Raw genomic sequence first — 24,404 nt, 5'->3', positions numbered from 1 at the left:
GAAACGAGAATAATATGTTAAGGTTTTTGCACACAAAGGATGTGCAGAGCTTATAAAATACAATGATTTATCACAGCTTAAATGCACATAAAGCTGAAGTGATGAATGAAAGAGTGAACAGAAACATGTCGTAAATGTGACAATTTTCTGCTTTTTTTTGTATTTGTGCATACCTACATACGGTTATTCAAAAGTGCTGTTTATAATTCAGAACATTTAATCAAATGAAAGTGTTTGTGACTCAGTGTGGGAAAAATTTGTACTTGGCACCAGTTCCATGCACATGTTACTGAGTCAGATAACTATGTTGCAAAATGCAACAGACAGTTTAAGACAGTGTGAGAATTTGTGGAACAAATATCTGCTTCAGTTCTGTATGAAATATTGACACACATAAGGTGAATTGTGACAGAAAATTCACATACATGTGTACACGATAACTACCCACATCACAATAGCAGCTTGTAATCCGACATATATTTTCTATTTCCATGTGTTTTTCTGTTTTCTAGAGCAACCACATCTCTTTAATTACAAGTCCTCGCTTCAGGCACTCCAAGTTCACAAATATGCTCTCCTGACTTTTGCAGCACTTCATGTGATAGCTCGCCCCTCTGCTCTGTCACTCCCGCGTCTAAGTGAAGGTTCTGTAAACACATTTATCACAAAAAGCTTTGCCAAAGTCAAGTCAAACATCACTTTGTGGTTTGAGAGGTCATATTTGTGGACTTGCAGTGACCAATTTGAGAGGAAAATCGACTCAGAAAATGAGTAAATGTTAGATTACAAGTTTGCAGATGTCATGTTATGTGTAAATATCATATGTATACACAAATTTGTGAAGTGAAATCTATGAGCTAAGTTCTCACATTGTATTACAGAGCAACATACTGTATTTACCTAATGGGTAACGTCTGTTGCGCATATTCTGTCAGAAGAAGAAGCTCCCCCTCCCACCGCACTCATGTTTACATCTAATGAAACTCATTTTGAAACATTAATTTTCTCATAAATTCAAATTGTTAACATGTCGCTTAAAATCCAAATTGGCACAGCCTTTCGTACGGGGGGACAGGGAGGCAATAAACAAAAAGAAATACTAACACTGACAGATAGCAGACAGAGGGGCTTCAGATGTTGTGATAACCTGCAATTAACAAGCTGTGCTGCTGGTGCTAATAAAACTGCTGTCACTGGCTGGAAGAGTTTTTAACGTCCTAACAATGCTTTGTTTACTCAGCTGACAGGAGCACAGATGAGTTATAGCACCGAAGCAATATCTGCCAGATAAATAGTAAACCCTGTCTGCAGTGACTTTTGAGTCGTCCTCATGATTAAGCCCTGATGCCCAGCTGGCTATACAAATGACAGCTACGCTGAGGCCTCCAGTCTATGCTCCTGGTGGGCCGAAGAAAGTTAAGCAATGGCAGTCTGTGAGCCTTGAACATACACAATTGGCAGCGTGATGCAAAGCCAGAACAAAAACAACTGAAACTGTGAAAGAGAGAACAGAAAACAGAGCTTGTTGAAGCTTGTTTAAGCAGTTACATGTTCTCTCCACTATGTTCCTACATTACAGGACTGTTTTTGCTATACACTCATAGGAAAAGTACTGACTACTTGTATTGTGATTCCGGGGTAAGACCGATTTATTATCAATGTTATATTTAGCTATTTAGGATTCATACTCAGTCCTGTGCTCTACATATCACATCAAGATGATACGTACTAGGCCCTGAATGTTTTAATATGTCAGTTGAAACTAGGACTTGAACATGTAGGCTAAATCCTGTCCGCCATGTCACTGATGTGGTTTTATTGTTATTTGTCTTTCGCAAAGCTTGGTGGAGAAGATCAACAAACATCTCTCTCACATTTTCACAAAATCGATATCACATAACTTAAATCCCATTTACCAGGCTACGGAGCACTTGATGAGATTTTAAATACATCAAAAAGTAACAAGCAATTAGGAATAATGTTCGCCCTGGGGTGAGCGTTACATTTACCCAAATTATACCTCTGAATCTCTTAAACTGGTTATTAAAGGCAAACGAAGTTTCAAGCGGTTAAATTGTTGCTCAATCAACACTCAAAGGTTTTCTGTCTTGAGATGATATCCTGGTGATATCCTGAGCAGCAACAAGAAACAAGCTGAGACACTGCAGATAAATATGCTCCCTCCTTTTGTCCAACCCTAATGCCAATTACTTTGAATCGGATAAGCCGACATATGTCTCTAATGGGTGATTGATTCCACTTTGTTGAAAAATAAATAAAGGCTCTGAAACCCACAGACTTGATTGTCACAACAAACTACACTTGAGGGAAAAAAAGGGATTTGGGGAAATGGGACAATTACAGGCCAAAGTGTTGTTTGAACTTTGGACAGATAGTTGTGCTGAGAGGATTGGGAGTGCCCACATTCCTTCAAACAAAGAACTGTGTGTGGAAAAAACACACACAGGAAAAAAAGGAATCCATTGCATCTTATCTGAGGATAGAAATAGACATGTCTGATAGCGCTCTCTGTGATGGTGACAGCGAAAGTGTGATAGTGAAGCCTCGTAAAAGGGCATATAGCCAACACAAGGAGTGAATACTGTCCCACCTCTGCAGAGGAAGAAGTTGATGAAGTAGATTTACCCATGAGCCAAATTCACATGACGGAAAAAAAAGCTGAATATGACTGAAATCAACAGCTTGTAGTTTAGTTTTGATCTCCTGCTGCTGATGTTACTGTAATAGCAAAACACTTCAACAGGAAGTGACAGGGAAAATCAACTGTGAGAGTGAGAGAACGGTTTGCAGCTCAGGAGTTCTTCTGTGTTTAATCGTATCTCCTTGAGAATTATATTTTGGTAAAATCTACATGTTAACAACCTGTTTGCACAAACCTGCAGTAGGTGTAATGGGACTTAAATCATGCTGAGGCCTATTGTGTATCTACCAACACCAGTTGCTCATCCAGTCTCTGATGAAATCAAATTTCATATTGATGAGCCAAACAAAACAGAAATGCATGCACGCTGCTTAGAAAAGGCTTTTGTTTCAGAGGCTTACACAATAAAGAATTCATGGAGACAAGAGACTAATTAAATCATATCCAGCAGTTTCTCCATAATTGTTGTGCTGTCAGCAAATATAAAGAGAATCTCAACAGTTTCTAGCCTGTGCCTCTACTTTTCTCGCAATATCTGTATGACTTAATACAATGATGCAATCTCACTGGCAGCCTCCCCTGCGCCACTGACAGATAGAGAAAAGCAATACGTGAAATTGTGTAGAAAATCATTGACAGGCTTTCAATTTACTGGGCTGGGAAATGTGCTGAACCTCAGCGATCACTGCTCTGAATCTCCCAAGACATCTATGATAACTGCCAAGCCCTAGTGGAGTGTGGATCGAAGTGTGATCACACAACTTTTTCTTTTCTACCAGTGCTACATGATTTAAAAAGTGTCATAGTGACATTGATACAACTATACATACGGAGGAAGTGAATCTAAGGCATAAATGATTCCTCATGACATGGTATTTTTTACAGCTACATTTGAATTTTTTCAGTTTTCAACTTTGCACAGTCCTGACATAATATCTTCAAATAGTCCCTTACCACGCTGTGAACTTTGCTGAAGGGAAGACATTTCCATTATTTGTGGCCTATTGAGGCTACTGTCCGAATAAATTGGCTTCTTTGCCTCCAATATGAAAGTGATTGTTGAATATAGGTGGAAAATGGCAGGCCTACAAAAAGGAACCAGTGTCTGAGAGACTGAGACTAAATCAAACTCTTGTATACCTGCACCAGAAATGTCTTCCTATGACATTACATTGCCTACATTTGACCAGGTATCCTCATGAGTTAGACAATTACAATGGGCAAACAGCTATATGCAAAGTACATTGCCAATAGGTATGTCACAGTATTTCAAAGGAAAGCTCACAGTTGTAAATAATTCTCCCTTTGTGATACCTTATGTTCAAATGTAGCGCACAACTTGTTTGACTTGTCAAATACCATTAATATTCATAAATCAGCCAGTAGATTTGCATTATTCTAATTACATGGCATATATTAGAGAGCAGACTTCACTTTGTGGTTATTTTTATAATGCAAAAGAGAAAAATGTGACAATTTTGCAGGGTTTTGGGTATGAAAGGAAACTGACATAGAGCAGACTCCTGGAGACACATGTCATTAATCATGCAGGAGGTCATATCTGAATGCGACTTTACAGTTTTAATCTGTTCAATAGGGAGGACTCGATAATATTAACTTCCAATAAGGGCAGCAACCACCGGTGGATTCTCAGCTGAGCAAACCTGTTTTTCTGACTCCGAAGTCAATACGTATCAATTTATCTAGAGAAAAAAAAAATCAAATATTAATGTTAGAAAAGATAAGGCCAGGCATCATTAACCAGGTTGATGATCAATTTTTGCAAATGGATTGTTTTATTAGGCTTCTTACGATTCATGGATTTCCACATTGCAGCATGAAAAACTACAAATGGCCAAGCAACTGAATCAAACTCAGCTATCTGCCTCACTGAGATCATGAGCAATGTACACACTCAGTGGTTTTGAGATCTTACTCTACATTTACTTTCTGCTGGAAATACAACTGCCTCTCTGAAGGACCTACAAAATCGCTGACAGTAACTTTGGGAGCAGAACTCACAAGTTGACAATCTATCAGGTTTAATAAGGGATCGGTCATGCATTGCGTCAAAGCTCAGGGGTTGTCAGTGTTTATTTTGGCAGACTGTATCCTTGGGATCTTGATCAAGCTGTGCAGCCTGGAATCAAAAGACATTAACTGAAGACTGATGCAATTTTAATGACAATGACACACTCTGGTTCATCCACGGTTACTGCAGGGAGAAAGCCTCCTCAAATTTTATAGGAACTTACACTTTTTTTTTTAATTTTTATTTTGAGGGTTAGGCTAAAACGTGTAGATTTAGGCCGAGGTATTTGTCCGCCAACACTACAATAAACAGGTTGCAGCCTACCTCCACTGCATCCATTACAGGATCTGGTTAAAATAGTTTAAATATGTTGTTTTTGAAAATAACTTTAAAATTGTGTTCCCTGCATTTTTAGCTAGTCGACTCGCTGTTGTGCCCGGATGCAGACGAAACAGACAATAAAAGTGCTCTATGCTAAATGCTAACATTACCATGCTAGCTTGAACATTATGGAAAATACCAACCTGACTTTAGTAGGTTTGGCTTTGACCTGAACAAAAAGTAAAGCGACCACTGATAACTGGACAAATTAGTGCAACATGGATATTAATGAACATGCGAACTTGTTGCTGGTGCTAAGTTAGCAAACTTTGCCATTGGACCTACATGTCCTATGTAAATCATAAACATCGATAGCCGACCACATTTGTGCCATGCATATTTTAGTATTTAGTAAAAATATTAGTTAAAAGAGTTAAAAACACCAATTTAATATATATGTAATGCATGCACAGCTACTATATGGCTAATGTGCTAGCAAACAGTTCTCCACTTACAGTACCTGTCCAGCTTCGGCGTATTTCCCTGTGGCTGTGATTAGCTTGAAATTCACAGTTGGTGCATTTTTTAAATTAAGTGGTCACCATGGTAACTGAGACTGCACCACCAGAGGGACCAATAATGCGACGTCCTGAGTTTCAGGTCTTCTGTTTATACCGGTATTTATTTTAATATAAATATATTTATTTTATTGTTCTCTTAGAACAGATCATGGATTAGCAAGCTAACTTTAGCTAGCTTTGTGAGTTAGCTCAGTTATGTTCATTAGGGAAGACCAGCAACAAGGGGTTGTGGGTGTAAAATGTTTATTAACAACTATTTTCTTTCCGAAATAAATAGTTTATTTTGCATATAATAAAGATCCATATATATTCCACAGATAAGTGGAATCTATTTGCTCACCCTAATAAATAGGCTAAATTACACACCTGACCTGTCTGCCCACTAATGTTCACTCAGTTGCCAGTTGCAAAAAATCTAATGCAGTCCAATACAGTTTCCCTGCAATAAATCCTCCTCTGGAAGGTTACAGTATTCAGTTTTTTGTGTAATTGTATTGCTTTGTAGTAGTAGCCTACCAGTGTTACTGTATTATGCTGATAGATTGTTTAAATTAAATTATTTTGCCCACCAATTTATTTTAAGGAGAATGGGCATTAAAACGTGTAGAAGCTCAACAGTAACACGCATACATCCACTAAAATGACCATGCAGTAAAATCAATGCCTCTATGAAACAATTTCAAAAAAACATAACGTTAAAAAAAAGAGGAGTTAGCCGCATTAGATCACTCAACTCCATTAGTTTTAGCATGATGAATTTAATTAACTGGTCTGAATGTAGTTGACCCTAAAATAACTAAATTCATAGTTGCATATCAATTGCAGGAAAATTGTTTTATTTCAGGGAGAATCACTGAAACTGTTGTACTGTAATTGCAGGGCTTCCATTCATATTCCATAGAAGAATAATGTGGATTTGGTAACATCCTCCACATCGTTTTTAGATGAATTCATCCTTTCATCAGCGTCACATTATCCACAATTTAGAAGTAGCTAGCGTACTGTATGTGCAATAGTTACAATGAGGTGGTTTATGCGGTAGTTCACCACCAGCATAGTTAACCAGCAGTCTCTGTGTGGAGAAGACATTATGATTAATTTGTTTGTTGTCAAGATGTTCAACGCAACTACAAAATACATGGGAGTGTGCTAATAATTAAGATCGATCGTGTTAAATAAACAAAAGCCAAAATTCAAATTCCACACATAATGCTAAATGCATTAATGCACATTTCCCACGCTGTCAACTCATTTATCTCAGTCAGCTGATTGTGGCTATGCACCTCTACCAATGTGATATCGGTGTGATGTTTGGTAACCAGTCATCCCTGTGGCTGTCAGGAGTAAAACTATTCCTCTCAGCTGTCATTTCAGTGGTGCATTGACAAGCTTCACCTGCTCTCCTGAACCTCCTGTGTTCATCCGATCAAGCCCCACGGTGTGATTCAGAGTCCAGCTCCAGTGAGCACATCACATAATCTCCTCCATCCATCCTGAGTTGAAAATGTATTTCCTGCAAGAGTTTTCTCTTCAAGCCTTTGGCACATGTTCAACAAATTTCTACCCTGGCTTCAGGAAAAAATAACCATTTAGACTAATTTGAACTCTTCAGCTTTATAGAAAAAAATGTTATCAGAAAAAAAAAGATATGATAAAAATATACCATGATAGAGGATTTACTGTATATTGCCCAGTTCTGTTTCCTCCCATATTCATTTCATGGACACTAACTTGGTTTTTGTCAGCATGAGTGTACTGTCCCTTAAGGCTCAAGCAAAAGGCACTCACATACACCATCATCAGGCTCCTAAGGTGCTAAGCATCCCTGCAGTCATGTGCAGTTCAACAAGAACTTAATGAAAATCCTACAGTGACTGTAGGACACCACATGGGGTTGTTTTGCCTGCTTGGATGCCGAAAGTAATAAATATATATGCTGGAGAAATTGTCAAAGAGTTCATAAGTCAACAAATTCACTCCTCATGTCTAAAAATAAAGTTTTCCTAAACAAGTTTCCACTGTGCAGATAATTGCTCTTGGTGCGAAGCAATTCATCTTTGTTTAAGGTCACTCGATTAATAACAGCATGAAGAGTGGCCATCGCTCATTAGGAGAGTTTCACGGTCCCATCTAACCTGGCATGAGCTGCACAGTGCTGGCATTTCAGATCAAACACACTGATCAGGCTGCACTGCTTTCTCCATCTAATGGGCCAGAAATACCACTGCTGGACCCGACTGCAGGAGGATCTGTGGTCAAGACATTTTCTTACCAGTCAACAGTATTAAATGGCAATTTTTTTTTTTTTTGGGGGGGGGCGTCATACATTTTCCAAAGTACAGAGAGATACTTTTCTTCCACCATTTCCTCTCCATACCCTTCCTCTCAACTTTAGGGTCTGCGTATTTGATGTAGTAGAACCTGCTTAGGGGGTGTAAATACCTTCTGGGCATTCACTCCTGCGCTTCCAACTCTTCCCTTCTTTGCATGATGATCTTTGTAAAGGAGAGGGGAAGGAAGAGAAATGGAGAGATTGGTTTGAAACAATGAGATGCAATGTGTGTCATACTCCACTGAAATCTGCAGCTTAATTTTCCTGTGCCCAGACACCCCAGAGAGCACAGTGTAAAGCAATTATTCCAACACTTGTCATTCATTCAGGCTAAAAGTGCATGCAATTCTCAGAGAATACCAAAAAGCAGTAGACAAAAAACATTACACAAAACATGATTTGCTACCTGCCAAACTAATAATCCTCAAAGAAATAGAAATCTCTTTAGTTCTAGCTTTAATATTTCCATAGTTTTGGGTTCTAAGATGTCATTCCAAGTGCCTGCAGGCAAGTGTTTCTGGAGCTGTGCTGCAGCATTGGCACCCTGGAAATAGAGTCAATTTTAGTAGCTTTTATGCATACATAAATTAACGAGGACCATGCAGCTTTTATTGAGACAGAAATCCGCATGAACATGGCCCCCGGTGGTGTGGCCATACACCCGCTGTCAATGCAAATCACCCCCAGTGCTGCTGTCCCAGTGGCTGAAAAATGCTTGTGTGAGGTGCAGCTGCTGTTGTGCTCAATAGGAGGAGCTGTTGACTCACCACGTCCTGTCAACAGGCCGTCGGAGGTTTCTCCTGTGATGCATCTGGATACGATTTAGATATGTGCTGATTTATTAGGTGACAGGAAGGAAAAAAATAACAGCAGCACACTGCTCTGTGAGGTGGCGGTCGTCAGCTGCAGACCTGTGGTTGTGAACAAGCGCGGAAGTAACAACCCCTTCCTCTAATTCTTCTAATCCACTATCAGAGGTGATTTGTTTATCTTATTTGGAGTCACATTAGTTGCCTACAAAGCCAGAATCCTCTCACCTGTTCACTCAAGGGAGGTCATCAACATAATTAAGTAGACAAGGATAGCTTCAGGTAACAACATGAGAAGAAAAGGTAATTAAAGGCATTTTAAGTGTCATCTCATGATATCACCCCAATGAACCTGGTTATCTCCTCGCATCAAGTTATACCTGTCTTCGACGTAATGTGAGCATGCATAAATGGATTTATGAAATATTTCAAATGAATCCCTGAAGAATGCCACTTATGCCCTTGAATTAACATTCAGGTTCAATATTCATATCAACTGATGCCCGAGGACATTTTCAAACATTTTCCCCCTGAGACGTCACTAGTTGGGAGTTGTCGTCGTACAGCTCTGTCACCGCCGGTGAGGCAAATCACACCCTTGAACAGCGTTTGCTTGCGTACACCTTGAATTGAATTAATGAGGAGGCTCCTCGCTGTGTCACAGCGATGAGAAGACAACAGTGAATAGAGACTGACATTCACCAGGGACTGCTGGTGGATTTAATTAGTCTGTGTTTACCTCCTTGTGCAGCGCCCGAGAACCTGAAGCATCACAAGCATATTTGTGCGCCGCGAACACGGAGAGCAAAACTGAAAACTCACTCTCACACGCCGACAGATGCGAAAAAGAGAAATCGTGAATGCCTCCAGTCTGTCCTCGCGTAGGAAAAGGCAACTCAGTGGGGAGGAAATGCAAGAGTGAAAGTAGCTTCTGAAAGAGAGGAATGTGGTATATTAGTGTTTTGTTTGTGTCAGGAAGAGCAAGAGGGAAGCCTAATGAGTGAGAGAACGGATGGTGTGAGGTGTGTGAGGGTTTGTCATCAGGGATGTTGTGCTGAGATCAAGTCTCACAGTGTGGAGAGAGGAAGTGTAGCGATGCACAACTCACAGGCACAGGACAGGAGGCATCTCTCGCAATCCCAAGTGCACCATCAAGCAGGCAGACGCTGAAAAGTATGGAGCATAAGAACCATCATTATCAACAAAACGCCCTAACATGTCTTGGAGGAGAGGCAGGACCTATCTGTACTCTACTACGTACAACACACAACCCAACGCTTTACAGCAGCAGCATTCACTTATCTCTCTAATCATGTTTGACAAGAGCCTACGAAATAAGTAGGTTGGAGGTTATGTATTGTATTTAACATGCAAACAACTTCACTCCCGCGACAGATAGTTCACTTTCCATTTATGAAACCTTCTTCCCTTCCAAACCACTGCGGTTAAGAAGGAATAGATGTGTGCGGAAGAAAAGCCTTGTAGGAGCTTGTAGGCAAAACATACTCATTCCCCCCATTATTAATTCAGGTACAAGGACTAGTATGCCGACAAGTGCATGAACGCTAATTTTTCAAATGCGACGCCTGGAGGAGACGGAGAAGGCCAACGAGAGCAAATCATGTGTAATAATAAACCTTTGTTTCCCTGAGCAACGGGGGAAGAGAGCGCGCCGCCAAATAGCCCAGTGGAGGCGCATTAAGAACGCTTGACAGGGCTTCTGGGAGGAACCTCCAGTCCTGGCAGCGAGCGAGAGCTCTCTATCTGACGAAGGTGGAGCAGAAAACTCCCCTCTGTAGAGTGTTGTATAACCACTTAATATATGGATCCAGGCGAGGAGTACACAAACATTTTGTTTATGTGCCATGCCAGGACACACACACACACACACACACAAACTGCCTTACCAATTAAACATCATTAACATGATCCCCAAAGTGTGTTTCCCAGTTATGTGTGATGTGGCTGTGCTATGCCTTTAGCCAGGCAGAAAGCCAGAGAGGGCCTTAATTGGCTTTTCAGAGACACAAACTCCCTATGCATGGTTTCTAAAACCAGCCTTGAGTACAGCTACTATAAGAACAACAATAGACATCAGAAAAAAACAATGTCCTTGAAGCAAAAATAGGCCCAAACTTTGAAGGAGACCACTTCGTCTTGTGCAGGTGCGTTCTCTCAGGACACATAACCACCGCTACATACTGTGCAAAAAAAATAAACCCCAACATTTCATATATACTCAAACATCTTTTTATAATCAAAAATATCATCCAAGCATTTACAGTGTATTACAACAAATGATTCTATGCAACTGTTAACAGCCTTTACAGAAAATGAAGAAATATATCCATTTGTCATCTATGTTACAAACCAGGAACAGCAAAAAGAGAAGAGAGAGAGGCCGAAGGGTTCAGAGGTTTGAAGCGTTCGGTCAGACCCTGATTAACCTCCTTGGGTAGCCCTGTAGTCCTGGCCCACACTGACACCACACAGAGCCGAGCGACAGGCTCAGAATGTACAATGCCCTGCCCACGAGGGCGATGATGACTACACAATAATCCAGTGACTGACGGCGGTGCTTTTCTGTACCTCCCAGTGAGACGAAAATGATCTGCACTAGGAAACTGTGAGTTCAGTCTCATGAAGACTTCGTCGCTATGGTTTGGTGTCAACATTCCCGCAACCATGGAAATGTGTCTTTTTCATGTCCCTGCCACCAACAACAGTCCCTGAAATGCTCTCGTTACATTCCTTCCTGATCCGAGATCCGAGCTCACGGTCTTCTGTGTCCTTGTACAGTCAGGTAACAGTCCACAGACTTTGATATTTGTGGGCTTTATACTGTTTCCTTCACATCTCCACAGCGTCTCTGTGCTGCCTTGTCTGCCTGTCGTCTCCTCCACGTCCCAGAAGTGTCACCAGCAGAGTTTATGTGCTCTTGATGCCCTGGAAGCCGCAGAAGTTCCAGCGTTTTTCCAGACTGGCTCCGACCCCGGTCAGCTCCTGTTTGAAGGTGCAGGGCAGCCGAGACAGAAGAGCCTCCACCTCGCTGGGGTTGATCTGTAGACACAGACACACACACACAGAGAAATACTCCTCAGTTAGAACCGATTTGTCTGCACCTGTTTATACATCCAAAGCACTTTCAAGGGGAACTTGTTATGAAATTTGAACTTTAACATGTTTGTCTTGCCTTCTGGCCCCCAAAATGTGAGAATTGACCAAAAAAAAGCAGTAAATAGCAGGCTCCCTAGGTTGAAATCCATGTGGTTTCACAAGCTGTTCCCTCAGTTGTCATACAATCACGTCATTAGTTTTCAAATTTGCATAATACCACCCCTACCTGTGAGTACTGGGACTGGTAGAGGGGGCGGGGTGGGGCGAGCAGTGGCTCATTTCCCTACAAGAGACAGGCACTGAAACCAGCCGTTCTGAACAGGGCTTTTTTTAGCAGATGAAAAGAGCTATGATGTTTGATCATTGGGGTATTTTGACTGAAGCATGTGTGGAAAAGGGGCATAATATGTCTCCTTTAAGCTGTTTTTACACCTGTAGTTTGGTTCTATTGATCCAATTATTCTTTTCTGGTCTGTTTCTTTTTTTTCTTTTTTCTTTTTTAAATGAACCAAGAGGAAGTTAATCACTGGACTGATTTAGTGATGTTACCCTGCTTACACTGATCTTCTCTGGTGGCACAAAGAGCTCACAGAGAATTTATTTGGCTGATAGACTGTAAACTGATCACATGTTATGAATAATGACAAATGGTTACATAATAGATGAAACAGAGACATCTTGTACAGCAACATACTGAGCATGTTATTGTGGGAACACTGTGTCTTTTTAATAGATTTAATGAACTGTGAAAATACACAGAGGATGCACACACACACACACACACACACACACACCAGACTGCAGCTTTAACTACTTCTGACTGATCCGGGTGAAGTCCCTGCACTCATGTGCTATCATGCATATGAGTCACCATGGGTACCAAATGATTGACAGTATGCAAATAATATACTATACATCCACTGCACAGATGAGATTGAATATAAAATCTCTTCTTGTATCAGTGGAACGATTTATTAGTTCAGCTTTTGAATTTCATGATAAAATCACAAACAGTATCGACCATCACAAAATTCCCTGGTTGTTCTAAAACCACATGAACCAGTGAAATGCACCAGTGCTCATTTTAACCAAGGTGTGAAAACACATCATGACCCTATTTAACTCCAATATTACAAAAAACTAAAGTCTTGTGGCAATCAAATTTTTTAAAAAGCTCAGAGGCTGCTCTGGTCTACAGTGTAGTGGGTCAAACTTGCTGTTGATGTTCAGTTGCAGTTCATTTAAACTAAAAGTTTGATTTTTGACAGAGTGCATCTCATTTTATTAAATACTTTTTTTCAATTCAAGTCAGTTTCTAGAAACTTTTGCTGATGTGATGATGGTCTGGTTTTATTTGAATGCAACTTGCAAGTTGTTTCTCAGTGCATCTTAGTCCTTTGGTTTCCTATTATAAAAACTGATAGAAGCAGACAGTAGCAGATGGATCTCCAAGGATGTGACTTTAAACTCCAGCTCCTGTAAACGTCCTGTGATTGTGTGCAATCACAAAGAATGACCTCACATGAAATAAGCTCTTCACAATGGCTCTGCACAGTGGAGTCATACCGAACTTTAACATGTCACCTTTGCAACTTTTCCTGCTTTGAGATTCCCTCGCTGGTCGTGACTTCTCCTCTATCAGATCACGACTGATAAGGTGTGAAGCATTTCAGCTTCAAAGATGCGTGTGTGGATGTGTGTGTGTGTGTGTGTGATAAAAACGAGCTTCTGTGCCAACTGAAAAGAGAAACGCCTGCACACTGTTAACCGTGAATTTATTTAAATAGACAATGTTTTGATCACAGTTGGATCCTCATTCCTCATCATTAAGCCTATCAGCGGTATATGTAAACATACATACACTGTGTGCTCTTAATGTGAAATAAATATAGACACAATGAAAAATGAGTAAGAATAATTTTTACTCTTTTCTCTCAACTGGGTCACCCGCTGAGTTAACTTTGGTTGTGGATCATACAACCAATTTCCATTCTTTCTCCACACTCCACACCTCCTCTCTACTCACTGACAAAACATTGACTCGTTCCAATCACACCTCCGCTGCAATCGCACAATCAGAGCGTAAGTAAATTCATAGCGACAGCATAGCGGCCGCCTGACTAAGCATAATCTGGCTCACACCGCTCGGGTGGGCTAAGGATCATCAGTCAATTGAAATCCTGAGGTGACGGGAGCCAAAAAAAACGCAGCGTATGAGCCGCTGTAGACAACCCACAGTGCTTTGCATTAACAGCCAGATTGTTTGAGCTCGTGTGCCGGTGTCAGGATGCATTAAGGTCCATCAAGGAGATATTCATTATCATTATACACAATGGAGCTGTGTTTGGAGCCACCAGATAAGCAGAGCGGATTGGGCTTGTTGTTGGGGAGTCTCGCCAATGATATTGATAAAGGTCTGTGGGCTACTTGATGTATGTGGTGGAGAGTTGGTGTGGGAACAACAGATGCACAGGCTCACACTCAGACGTATACAGACAGACAAGTGTGGGTGTACACTCAAAAACACACACACACACACACTAGACAGAGAAACCCAAAAGGCGTGAGAGAGGACAGTCACACTCCACTCTTTGGTTTTTCAAAGAGAGAACAGTCATTTCTTGGGGCAACACAACGTAGAGACAAAGTTTTTTTGCAGATAATGACTTAATTCTTCCAAACAATGAGTTAAAAGTGCCTGAAGTCTGATGGTTTCATTCCTAAAATTTTAACCCGTCTTCTGTCTGGTCAGTGAGTGTGAGTGCGCGGAGAGCAGAGACATCTGCCATTTTCCCTGAATGTCTTCTTGTCAGAGGGCGATAGCAGCAAAGGCCATTAATCTTGGTGTTACCTTTTGGAGGTGACATTGAAAGTTGGCATTTTGAAAGCCTTGTGTAAGTGGCAGTGAAGAGCGATAATACGCCTAAAATGCCTCCTCAGAAAGATGGGGGATAAAATAGCTGTGCTTTGCCAGACAGAGTGGAAACTAAGGGTGTCTGAGGATTGAGGGTGGTGGTTTGGCTTTAAGGGTCAGGATGAAGGATCTAGTTTTAATATGTTCCATTATCAGGGGAAATCACACGACTAGCCAGATAGGGCTCGACAAATAGCTGTGGCATTTCAGGCCAAAAGTGTGAGAAACTGTCTCTGAAGTTTTTTAACTGCGAGCAGGACAGGTTTTGAGGGATTTTGTTTTCCACTTACAGGTACACTGAGAGATGTCTGATTGCTTCTGGTGACTGTATTTGTTGTATACCTCTTTCTCTGTGAATGTTTCCTCTGGACTAGGATGCAACCGTGACGCCCCTCCCATTGACTCAAAGGTTGTTCTGGACAATCACAGCAGCAATAGATCCAAAAGGTCGCTTTTCTCAGCTCATGCTGCTCGTGTATTTGTTTGCTCTCTCTCTTTTCCATCTACTAACATCCTCTTAAGTTTTTGCTTTTCCCACACCCACCACCTCCACAGCTCATACACCACTCACGCATGCACTGTTTTTACGACTAAACTCGCTGATTGCCACACCTCCTCGTCTTCCGCTGCAGTTGTAATAAATCATTTTTAGTTTACCTTTGTTATTTCCCCCTTATTGTCACATTCACTGAGCCTGTTTGTGACACAACATTTAACAGCATTTTATCATAATTCAAATCCTGTACTGAGGAAGAGTCCCCTGTTTAGGAAGAATAATGAGTTTCCTATTGAACTGTGCTGTTACAGAGTGATCAGTCTTTCCGTTCACAGACAATCTGCAGATCATTTCAGAAGCTCCAGAATTAACATTAATTATTCACATCTGATCTAATCTGTTACTGTTCATGTCTGTCATTTTCAGCTGCTGCTGCTGCCAGGTTTTAGCTTTTACTTTCTCCTCTAAAAACCAGTGTGTTTTTGGATCGCTGTCATGTTGGGAAATTTCTGCTCTGCCAAGTTTCTTGCGACGCAGCCTCATCTTTTCATTCAGTAATTTGTTATACTAACTTGCAATCACACATCCATCTAAAAATGCAGCCTCATTTTAGAACATCCCACCTCCACCTTTCACTGTTGGCACCAAACAGTCACCGGTCCTGGCCAGACAAACACGCTGGGGCTACATCTGATCCAAACAAATTATTTTGGTTTCATCTGATCAAACACCATTTCTGAGACAACGCTCTGCTGCCAACACTCGACAGGCAAGGTAAGTCTTACAGATTTGTCCCATTTTGTGAGTAATGCTTTTCTTCATGGATGCCGTCTACAGAGGTTGACTTCATCCAGTGTTCTCCAAACGGATCAGTCACCGAAACACCAGTTTCCACAGATAATTCTTGTGCCAAGTCAGAAGCGCTTACCTGCCTCGTTTTTCAGCGCAGGGGTGTGTAAATAGCAAATTGTGCGTGATGCCATTTTTTCCAGGATGGCTGCTGCCCCCTCTGTTATTGGTAGTCTGGCGCTCCCTGCACCTTTAAACCGCTGCAGCAGCTGTGTTTCACTGTTTGTTCAGCAGCTTTCCCCCTAGTACTCTCTCCTTTCTAATGGAGTCTCACAATCTGGTGTCTAACCTGTGCACACATTTCCATACCATATTTAGTCACGTTGCATTAGACACAACACAGGGCAAAATTTGAGAAGCTGCTGTGCACATGGGTTATTTCCTCAACTTGTTCATGCAGTTGACTATAACCTTACAGCACAGGTAAAATCACTTTTGTATGCATCGATTTTGAACTTCAAAATAAAACACTTGTTATGAAATAGTTAAATTTTGTGTCATTCTTTTTTTTTTTGATACCGCCTAGGTGTAGTCTGTTTTATTGTACACTGCACTCCTATTCGCCTTATTGCTTGAGTTAGATGGGGAGATCGATACCACTTTCCCAAAAAAAAGTCGAACTCCTCTGTGCATGTGCGTCAGATTCACCTAAAGAGCTCTTCTGCAAAATGAATGCATTGGTATGGAAAGGCATGGAAAATTAAGGAGCACGGCTTGCATCGAGGTGCCGTGCCTCAACTGCACAGCAGGACTCTGGCGTTCAACAAGCCCATATGTTGTCTCTGTAGGGGAGGGGGGGGACTGATACCGTGTCTGTAAGGGGTGCATGTAATCTAGAGCGATGCTGAAGGCCAGCTCTGTTAATCTACTCCACTGTGGAAGTTTTGATCCATGTGGTTTTGTTACCTTGGTGTCCAAGCGCTGCAGGTAGGAACAGATGTACTCGATGCTCGCTCCAAACGGGTGAACGTGCAGGAACGTTGATATGATCCCTGAGGTGGAGAAAGGAAAAAAAAAAAATCATGCAAAAGATGTTAACGCAGCAACACAACACCAGCGTATCTAACTCCTTCTCCGCTCCTCTGACTGAGTGTAACACAAGCTTCGAGTGGCTTCTCCCAAAGTCCCAGTACTGTTAATAGCCTCTTGTATATTGTGGCTCCAGATTAGAGGGAGTGTTTAATGACGGCTTTGATGCCGTTGTCTCTCATCAAAGCCATACTCTCCCCCAGCTCAAACAAACCATCTGCTATCAGCTCACAGATAGGGCCAGGAGAGAGATAATCCTCCACCTCTGCTTACTAACCACCTATGGAGCATCCAGGGACCAACAGTTGAAACAAAACACACACAGTGTTAAAACCACAAAAGCTTTCCACTGACTCAAACACTACAACAAGGAAAAAAACACAATCAGTGGAGTCTTTTAAGAGGAAAATACTTCCTCAAGACTTCATTTTTGCCACCTGCAGGAGGTCAGTCGATATCTGAACACAAACAACGTGCTGGCCTGAAGCTGCTCCGCCGACAATGAGTGAGAGTCTGACTGGGAGTCTAATGGAGCGTTCAGATGCAGCACCGAGAAGAATTTCATGTTGATTTATTTGCATGAATTTACCCACTGGAGTGATTTTCCTGTCTGTGTTTATTAAAGAACCAGTGAACATGTTCTCCAGCTGACGGTACAGATGCTTGCTGCTGTGTCAACATGTTTCCACAACATGTGTGTGGAGGTTGTCGGTATGTGTGTGTGTGTGTGTGAGTGTAAGAGCTCGCACAGAGGCTCATTATCATTCCATGTATTAACTCATTGAGTGCCATTGACGTCTATGGACGTCAATCAAAATCCAACGCTTGAGTGCCATTGACGTCCATAGACGTCAAATGCACTTTTCTGCGGCTGGTAAATGGGGACGCTCTCGCGCACACTGTGAGTAATTTTGGGACTTCTGGGATGTGTAGAACGTAGAAGACGGTAGATCAGAGCAAGAAGTGAAGAAGAAGGAGAAGACGAGCGCGATCGGTACAGAGATAAAAAAGTCGGAAAAAGTTTCTATTTCTAGAGGAAAACGACGGGCAGAGCCTGGAACAAGTGTAACGTGGAGCTGCAGGAAGCTTAGCCACTGATGCTATTAGCATAGCTCCAGCATGAAGTGATCAGAGGAGGCAGGAAAAGTAAACTGATCTAGATGATCAGCACCAAAATGCCGAAGCGGAGGCGGATCGCGGAGTCAGTTTCACCAGCTGCTGTAAACCAAGGGGGCAGTTGTCGGTCTGAGAAGTGAAGCTCACTTCCTGGTTCAAAAAGCTGCAATCCCCCCGGCTGTCGCTGGGGGCTGGCTCCAGAAGGGAGCAACTCCAATCGAGCCCCATGTTAAAATAGCCGATTTTACAGCTTAAAAAAACATATTTACAGCCTGGTACATTTTATTTTTTTGGTCTCAATCGATAGTTTCTACCCCCGCACACACTCTGAGGGGGGTGAATTTTTTTTAAACTCTACCGTTTTACTATTATTAGGGTTAAAGTTCTGGCCAATCAGGGCGCAGAACCGTTGAGTGACAGGTCCGGCGACCGCTGCTACGAGGCCAGTGGGCGGGCTCTCGGCCGGCCAACGGCCGCACCGCTCCAAATATGGCAAGTAGAATCCAACATGGCGCGGTTCAAACCCCCGTAGTAGCGGCACAAAACAGACTCCCCAAAACCAATGGGTGACGTCACGGACGCTACGTCCATTCTTTTTACAGTCTATGCTGTAAACCGACGTGACGACGAACCGAGAGATCAGCGCGGTGCGTCGCTGCCGCGGCCGCGTCCAGCAGAGCGGCTGAAGACGCCACGACGTCTCCCTCCCTACTTCAGAGACGAGGGGAAGCAGCAGGAGGAGAAGCAGGAGAGGGGAGGGAGAGGAGAGGGGAGGGGAGGGGGAGGGGGGCGTAGGAGAGGCAGCAACTGCTCGTACTTGTTGTATTTTAGTTGTTGTTGTTGTTGTTGTTGTTGTTTTTTGTTTAGTCTTTTTTTTTTTTTTTTGGGGGGGGGGGTGAAAAAAACATGTGAAATGAAATTTTCAGATGTCTTACATATTTTTGAAGCCAAAATTAAAACGGATAAATCAATATTTTTTTTGAGAGACTCTCTTTCATAAAAATGCATTTTTCTCAGCTTTCTAGAAAAAAAGTGGTCTTTTTGGTGCAACCAGGCTCTATTCAACTTAAGATAAATCAAGAATGGAACAAGGTACAAACAAATGGTTTTTTCCCTAGTTAAATAGAGAGTCTCCTCTTTCCTTTGAGCTGTTTGGTGTTTTCAGAGTCATAGTACAAAATACTCTCTGGGTCTTGACATATTACTCAGAATGCCCCAAAACGCTGGCACCTGGCACTGACCATTTTATAAAAGGTCTGGCACTCAATGAGTTAATGATGAGCATTAAACACCTCAAGTCTAGGTCTACATCACATTTTGGTCTTTTAAGTCTGATGCCTTGGACTAAATGTGATTAAACTGATGGTGGTTTGGTGGTATGCACTGTCGCCTCTCAGCAAGAAGATCTGGGTTCGATTCCTGTCCAAAAACATGCACAATTGGTTAATTGGCGACTCTAAAATGCCCAGGAGTGAATGTGAGTGTGTGCGCCCTGTTTGTCTCTATATGTCAGCCCTGTGATGGACTGGCGACCTGCAGGGTGTGTACCCTGCCCTTGCCCTATGTCAGCTGGGATTAGCTCTCTGCACGGATAAGCGGTATAGCGAATGGATGGATGGACGGATGAATCTGATGGGAATCCTAAGATCTTACTTTACAGAGTCATGCAAACCTGCAGCTCTGTCTCAACAGCAGCAGATGAGCTTTCATCTGAAATCGCAGCAGAGCAAACCTTTTTCTTGCTTCTTTTTTCAGTCTTATTTGTGATATTTTATGCATTTTGATATCTCTAAATGTTGATCTCTGCTGCATCTGAAGAAACCACTAACCAGCTGGAGTAACCTGGGCAAAACTGAACTGATATATTTAATTTTCAGCAATATTGCACATTTGTAGTGCATATTTCCAAAATAAATACCTACAAATCAACTAACACAAAAAAGGGAAAACCTTTAAATATCCAAGGGAATGTGTAATACAATACAGTGCATTATATAATAAAGTGAATACAAAATTACAAACACAAAGAGTGCACAGTGGTGGGAACATACCGACTAGAAGTGCTTCCCTCTCAGAGTGAACAGGACTCGGTGGATTCTTCTCGGTTGGACCTTCCTTCTCCTGACTGCAGGACACCACTGTTGTTTCCTACACACACACACAAACACACACATTCAAGCTCAGTTACCTTGAGTGAGTCTTCTAACAGCCACGGTTTGACTGCGGCTGACGTGAAGTAAACAAGCTTACATTTAAGCTTATTGGCACACATTAAAAAAAAGACAATCAAACACAAATAAGCAGAATGAACACATCAGAAAGTTTCACCACCAACACATAAATACGGAGAGACAATGAGGATGAGGATAATGAGGCGAGGGAGAATATTCAGACAGCAGCTATAATTCTGAAGGGGGATTGAAATGCATGTCACACACACACACACACACACAAATATAAAAAAAGAGACAAGTCTAAGAAGAACAAATAGAGAGAGAGGGGAAGAGACTTGGAAGGCAAATGATCAAGCTGCTTGCTTCAGATCTGTGACAGGAGGCAGAAAAAAAGTCAGGGGAATGACAGAAGACTTTTTGTCTGTTTGTTGTCCCACATTGTATTGTCTCTACTATTTCCACTTATGGTGTGGGATGCCTGGTGGCCTTTTTCTGTTTTTAATCTATCCATAACACCCTGCGAGTGTGTCAGCGTGTGGGTGTGTTGGCATATGCACATGTGCAAGCCATTCTGACTTTATGACTCTTTTATTTCGTAGCCCAGTTGTGTCTGTGTGATTTATTCAATGACAAATGCAGTCGCAGTGAACTGGATTAGCCTGTAATGATCTGTCACATCAGTGGAAGAGGTTAGAGAGGAAAGTCAGGGGAGGAAGAAGAGGAAGAAAAAGAAGAAGTGAGAGTGAGGACACAAAATAATATCTGGAGAGGAGTGAGAAGGGCTCAACGTTTTTCCACTTACAGTGTTTTGATTAGCGCTCTCCTCGTTGCCTCTGTCATTTTGCTCCAGCTGTGGGACATTAGAAACATATGAGGGATAAGCAGCTGAGAAAAAAAGCTAGGAGCTAATGTAGACAGACGGAGAAGCGTGGTTGTGCACAGCATGTTGTGCAAAAACAGACAAATATAAGCAATGTTTATTTTTAGATTTATGTCCAGAATGTGCTAAATTTGAATAAACAAGACACCAAATCCGTATGGATGTAATTAACTCCCGAAGAAGCACAATTAGCACAAATGCAACAAATATAAGACTCCCTGGATCCTGATGTCTTGGTTATATATTTGCTGAAATGGTGAGATATACAATCAACGGCAAATTGACCGACAAGAAATTTGAAGGTTGATTTATCAATGAGAAGAGTTTCAGCTCATCAGATGTCCCATCAAAGGGTTTTGTTGGTTGCCTGAAGACGTGACTCTGGGTTTCAGATTATTTTTTCTTTTTATGATCATAGGAAAAACCAGTGCATAGTATACTGTAGTATCTCAGTGAGGTGCTGGTCCATGTTACTTGGCATTGATTCTACAAGTCTCTGAACTTCACTGAAGGGATGAGCATCATTCTCTCAGAAGATATTCCCTCATGAGGTTGTGTGAGGTTGGTGCTGCAGAGCAATAGGTGTTCGACAGGGCTGAGATTTAGTGACTGTGAGGAGCATAGGATATTATTGACATATTTTTAATACTGATCAAACCAGTAAGTGATCTGTTGTGCCTTGTGGATGGGAGCATTTCCATCCTGTTTCTCCACTAGTATCTCTGTTCCCTTTAATTTGTTATATATATCTGAACTTAATAATTAATCCAATGATTTTATCAGTTTTACGCATGAACATCCATTTCCTTGTCACAAGTAGTATGGTCTGTCTTCTAGAGCTGTCACTTTAAGTCAATTTAAAACAAACATGTATTTTGATTAAATTCATCTAATAACAGCCTTAGCTTTGTTGGCAACTTTTCCATTGGTGGTGTGAACCACAGAAGACCTGCAAAATTGTCACCATTATCGCTCTGAATTTAGTTTACCAATAGGTTAATGGAGCAAAATGCTGATTATGCATTTGAAGAACACCCCCTGCTGGAGCACACAGGAAACTACTTCAAGGCGTCTTCTGTTTACTGACTGTACATTCTTGATTCAAAAACAGCATTACAGTTTGAATAGAGCTGACATTCCTAGTATGGCTTGATGTAAATGGATGTGTACAAATGTGTTGTCTGACTGTGTGTGCAGGCAGCAGTATTTATAGCTGCTCTGAGCATCCACAATCAAAGACGAGGTGAAAAGCCTCCTGTCAGTGAGGTTTAAACATGGGAATAACACTTTTGGACAGTCTTTCTTTAGAGGCTTCAAAGGCTTTTGCACATGCACAAAACAGGACAAGTAACTGTGTGGAAAAACTGTGTGAGCTCAAAAGAAATCACTCATTGTGTTAAGTGAGTGTGACACATGAAGGGGGTACGAATGTTGGATTTTCAGTTTGAAAAAAAAAAAGAAAAAAGAAAACTGTCGGACGCAGCCCTCAAATACCGCGGTCGGGAGCTCAGATCTTGAGCATGTGAAAAACTATGGTATACTGTCTTCTGTTGCTTATGTGTATGTGACAAAACCTCAGGCGATGTCATCAAGGTTAAATCAGTTTTAAGTTAACGCTGGCTGTGGAGTTGAAAGACAAGAAATAAAAGTCTCATGTGTTGCTCTGCACCGCTCTCCCATTTTACAGTCATTATTTAGATTAAAAAATCAATGAATCGATCAAAAATGAAAGTAATTCTTGGTGGCATCACTAAAATATACATGAAAGATGATAATGGCGTTTGTTGTGATCATAATCCGCTGCACTGGTGTCGATCCAGTAATGTGCGGTCGGTGACAGCTCGGTGACAGTGGGGACAGCGATTAGCCCGGCAGAGGAGAACTGATGGTATGAAGAAGGACTCAAATTAGAAGTTAGCAAATTACAAATTCACCTCTGCGTTATATGAAAATGGCAGTTGTCTTGTACATGTACATCTCAGAGCAAAAAGACGGCACACGGAGCAACTCCCCACGTGAATTGAGAGACTCTGGTTTGTATTATTATCCAATTTAATAGGCGATTGAACCTGAGGCTCATTTTAATGACAGCCCTTCCTCTCATTATACCGAACCAGAAGGAGCATTAACAAACATTAGCACTTTATTACTTGGAAAACGGGACAACACCTGAAACATTAGTAAACACGACATGTCTAAGAGAGAAAAATGACCCATGAAACTTGAAACTGCTTAATAAGATTGTGAATTGTGGTGCACTGTATTTCGCAGTGTACACTTGTGGTAATACGGCGTGCTTCTAATCAATATTAGATGGAGTTTTGTTGGGAAAAACATGAGTCAGTGTGAGCAACGCATTCAATCAAATAACAACTGTGATGCTGGGATGGATGAATAATGTAGGAGGAGTGGCTCAAACTGATGATGTGGGCTGTAGCAGCTGCGACCGCACCAGTGGTTTACATTAGTGCAACGTCTTCTGCAGGTACTCCCCATCTCCCTATCTGGGGGATCATGCTATTACTCTGTGTACATAGTGAGTATGTACACAGATGTCTTATGGATACTACCTCGTGGTCGACTCAAACAAAATGACTGATGTAGTGTATGTGGCCGAGAGGACAAAATGTTCAGGAATGAGAGAACGTGACTGGGACGATGGTGGTCGATGTCATGTAACTTCTCAGCTGCAGATAAACACGGAAACTATTTTACTGCGGTCAACCAACCATGCTCAATGTGTTTCTGGTTAGGAAATGAATGGATATCCTTAGTTGTTGTTTTTTTATGTGGCTGCTGTGAGAACACACAGTTCAGAGGACTGGACACAATAACAGGGGAGGGAAACATCCCGTCCAGAGACACAAATTAAACTGCAGTTATTTCGTATTCTCATGTATAATGGACGTGGTTAATGAAACTATGTGCACTAAACTTTTAAAGTGATCATTTCCACTGAATATTTCTGCTGCAGGATGTCTTTGATTTATTCTCTGATTTGCACCAGCTGAACAAAATGGCAATTAGTGTTGATTTCACACTCAAATAATCAAACTATCTACTAATTATTTCTATTTTTGTATCAATCTGTG

The 24,404-nt window shown here is 41.6% G+C and overlaps 1 protein-coding gene across 4 annotated transcripts in view; it reads right to left on the bottom strand.

The window, feature by feature from the left end:
* Window positions 1-11,015: 11,015 nt before the first annotated feature.
* Window positions 11,016-24,404, bottom strand: part of enox2 (ecto-NOX disulfide-thiol exchanger 2) — a 184,864-nt gene continuing 171,475 nt past the window's right edge. For all 4 annotated transcript variants that reach the window (XM_083980582.1, XM_083980583.1, XM_083980584.1 and 1 more), the window contains 4 exons: window positions 21,235-21,282; window positions 20,310-20,406; window positions 17,020-17,105; window positions 11,016-11,797 (listed from right to left, as the gene is read on the bottom strand). In XM_083980582.1, the coding sequence (XP_083836708.1) occupies window positions 11,666-11,797; window positions 17,020-17,105; window positions 20,310-20,406; window positions 21,235-21,282 (363 nt within the window). In that variant the 3' untranslated portion in view covers window positions 11,016-11,665. The remainder of the gene's footprint in view (window positions 11,798-17,019; window positions 17,106-20,309; window positions 20,407-21,234; window positions 21,283-24,404) is intronic.

The sequence above is a fragment of the Trachurus trachurus genome (genome assembly GCF_905171665.1).
Source record: "Trachurus trachurus genome assembly, chromosome: 10".
Lineage (NCBI taxonomy): Eukaryota > Metazoa > Chordata > Actinopteri > Carangiformes > Carangidae > Trachurus > Trachurus trachurus.
Note: the sequence above shows the minus strand (reverse complement) of the source record. Positions and strands in the feature narration are given on the sequence as shown.